Source organism: Sardina pilchardus, chromosome 4 (assembly GCF_963854185.1).
Source record: "Sardina pilchardus chromosome 4, fSarPil1.1, whole genome shotgun sequence".
Lineage (NCBI taxonomy): Eukaryota > Metazoa > Chordata > Actinopteri > Clupeiformes > Clupeidae > Sardina > Sardina pilchardus.
The window spans coordinates 39238087-39239648 of NC_084997.1; the positions used below are offsets into that span (position 1 = coordinate 39238087).

Genomic DNA, 1562 nt, shown 5'->3' on the forward strand with positions numbered 1-1562 from the left:
TCGTTTTGGAGAGAATGTGCAGAACTGAGCGGCGGTCATATTGTGTACCGCTATGCGGTGCATCTAGTTATCTTCCATTTAGACACACACTTTTTCTTTCTCTCTCTCGCTCTCTTTCTCTCTCTCAAACACACACACACACACACACACACACACACACACACACACACACACACAGAGAGAGAGAGAGATCACTATCCATCACATCAATCAAGTCAAGAGTGGCCTCACACTTGTTCCTTATCCATCCATCGAAGCAGGAAACTACTGTTGCTACTGACATGCAAGTCATTCCTCAACACCAACAACACAGCTTCCTGATTGAGCCTGTCATTCTTCAACATCAACACAGCTTCCTGATTGAGCCTGTCATTCCTCAACACCAACACAGCTTCCTGATTGGCTCAGTCATTCCTTGACACCAACACAGCTTCCTGATTGGCTCAGTCATTCCTTGACACCAACAACACAGCTTCCTGATTGGCTCAGTCATTCTTCAACACCATCAACACAGCTTCCTGATTGGCTCAGTCATCCCTCAACACCAACACAGCTTCCTGATTGGCTCAGTCATCCCTCAACACCAGCGCAGCTTCCTGATTGGCTCGTGGCTCTGAGCTATGAGAACCTGAAGTGAGTGCCGATCCGCACAGCTAACTTGACCACGGTGACCATGGCGACAGCCATCAAGCTCACTCTCATCTCCTGTAAGTCTGCCTGTGTGTGTGTGTGTGTGTGTGTGAGAGAGAGAGAGAGAGAGAGAGAGAGTGTGTCTGTATGTGTGTGAAAGAGAGACATAGTATATGTGTGTGTTTATTGTGTGTGTATGTGTGTGTGTGAGAGAGAGAGAGTTAACATTTGTGTGTGTATGTGCGTGCGTATATGTCGGTATCTGTGTGTGTGCATGTGTGTTTGTGTGTGTGTGTACGTACATGTATGTATCTCTCTCTCTCACTCTATCTATCTCTCAGGTTGTGTGTGTGTGTGTGTGTGTGTGTGTGTGTGTGTGTGTGTGTGTGTGTGTGTGTGTGTGTGTGTGTGTGTGTGTGTGAGTGTGTGTGTACTGTATGTGTGGTAGTGGCCAAGGAGTTGGTCTAGCATGCAGTAGCCTGAAAGAATGTGGGTTCAGTTCCCGAGTTAAACCGTTGTTCCCTTGAGCAAAGCACTTAACCTGTACAGTATGTGTCTGTGTGTGTGTGTGTTTGTGTGTGTGTGTGTGTGTGTGTGTAAGTGAGTGAATGAGTGAGTGTGTAAGAGAGAAAGTATGTGTGTGTGTGTGTGTGTGTGTGTGTGTGTGTGTGTGTGTGTGTGAGAGAGAGAGAGAGAGAGTATATATATCTGTGTGTGTGTGTGTGTGTGTGTGTGTTTGTGAGAGAGTTGGTGACTTCAAATCTGTGTATCTGTCTCTCCTCTAGTGGTGATCTGTGCCTGCAGTGTGGGGACTGAAGCAAGTAAGAGTCACTTCCTAAACACACACACACACACACACACACACACATACATACACACACAGTCATATACACAATCACATACACATACAGTTCACACACACACACACACAC

The 1562-nt window shown here is 46.4% G+C and overlaps 1 protein-coding gene across 2 annotated transcripts in view; it reads left to right on the plus strand.

The window, feature by feature from the left end:
• Window positions 1-628: 628 nt before the first annotated feature.
• The window catches only part of LOC134079219 (rhamnose-binding lectin-like), a 33110-nt gene continuing 32176 nt past the window's right edge, over window positions 629-1562 (plus strand). The window contains exons 1-2 of one of the 2 annotated variants that reach the window (XM_062535429.1): window positions 629-707; window positions 1416-1451. In XM_062535429.1, coding sequence (XP_062391413.1) covers window positions 674-707; window positions 1416-1451 — 70 coding nt within the window. In that variant the 5' untranslated portion in view covers window positions 629-673. The remainder of the gene's footprint in view (window positions 708-1415; window positions 1452-1562) is intronic. The other variant, XM_062535428.1, reaches the window with a different exon arrangement.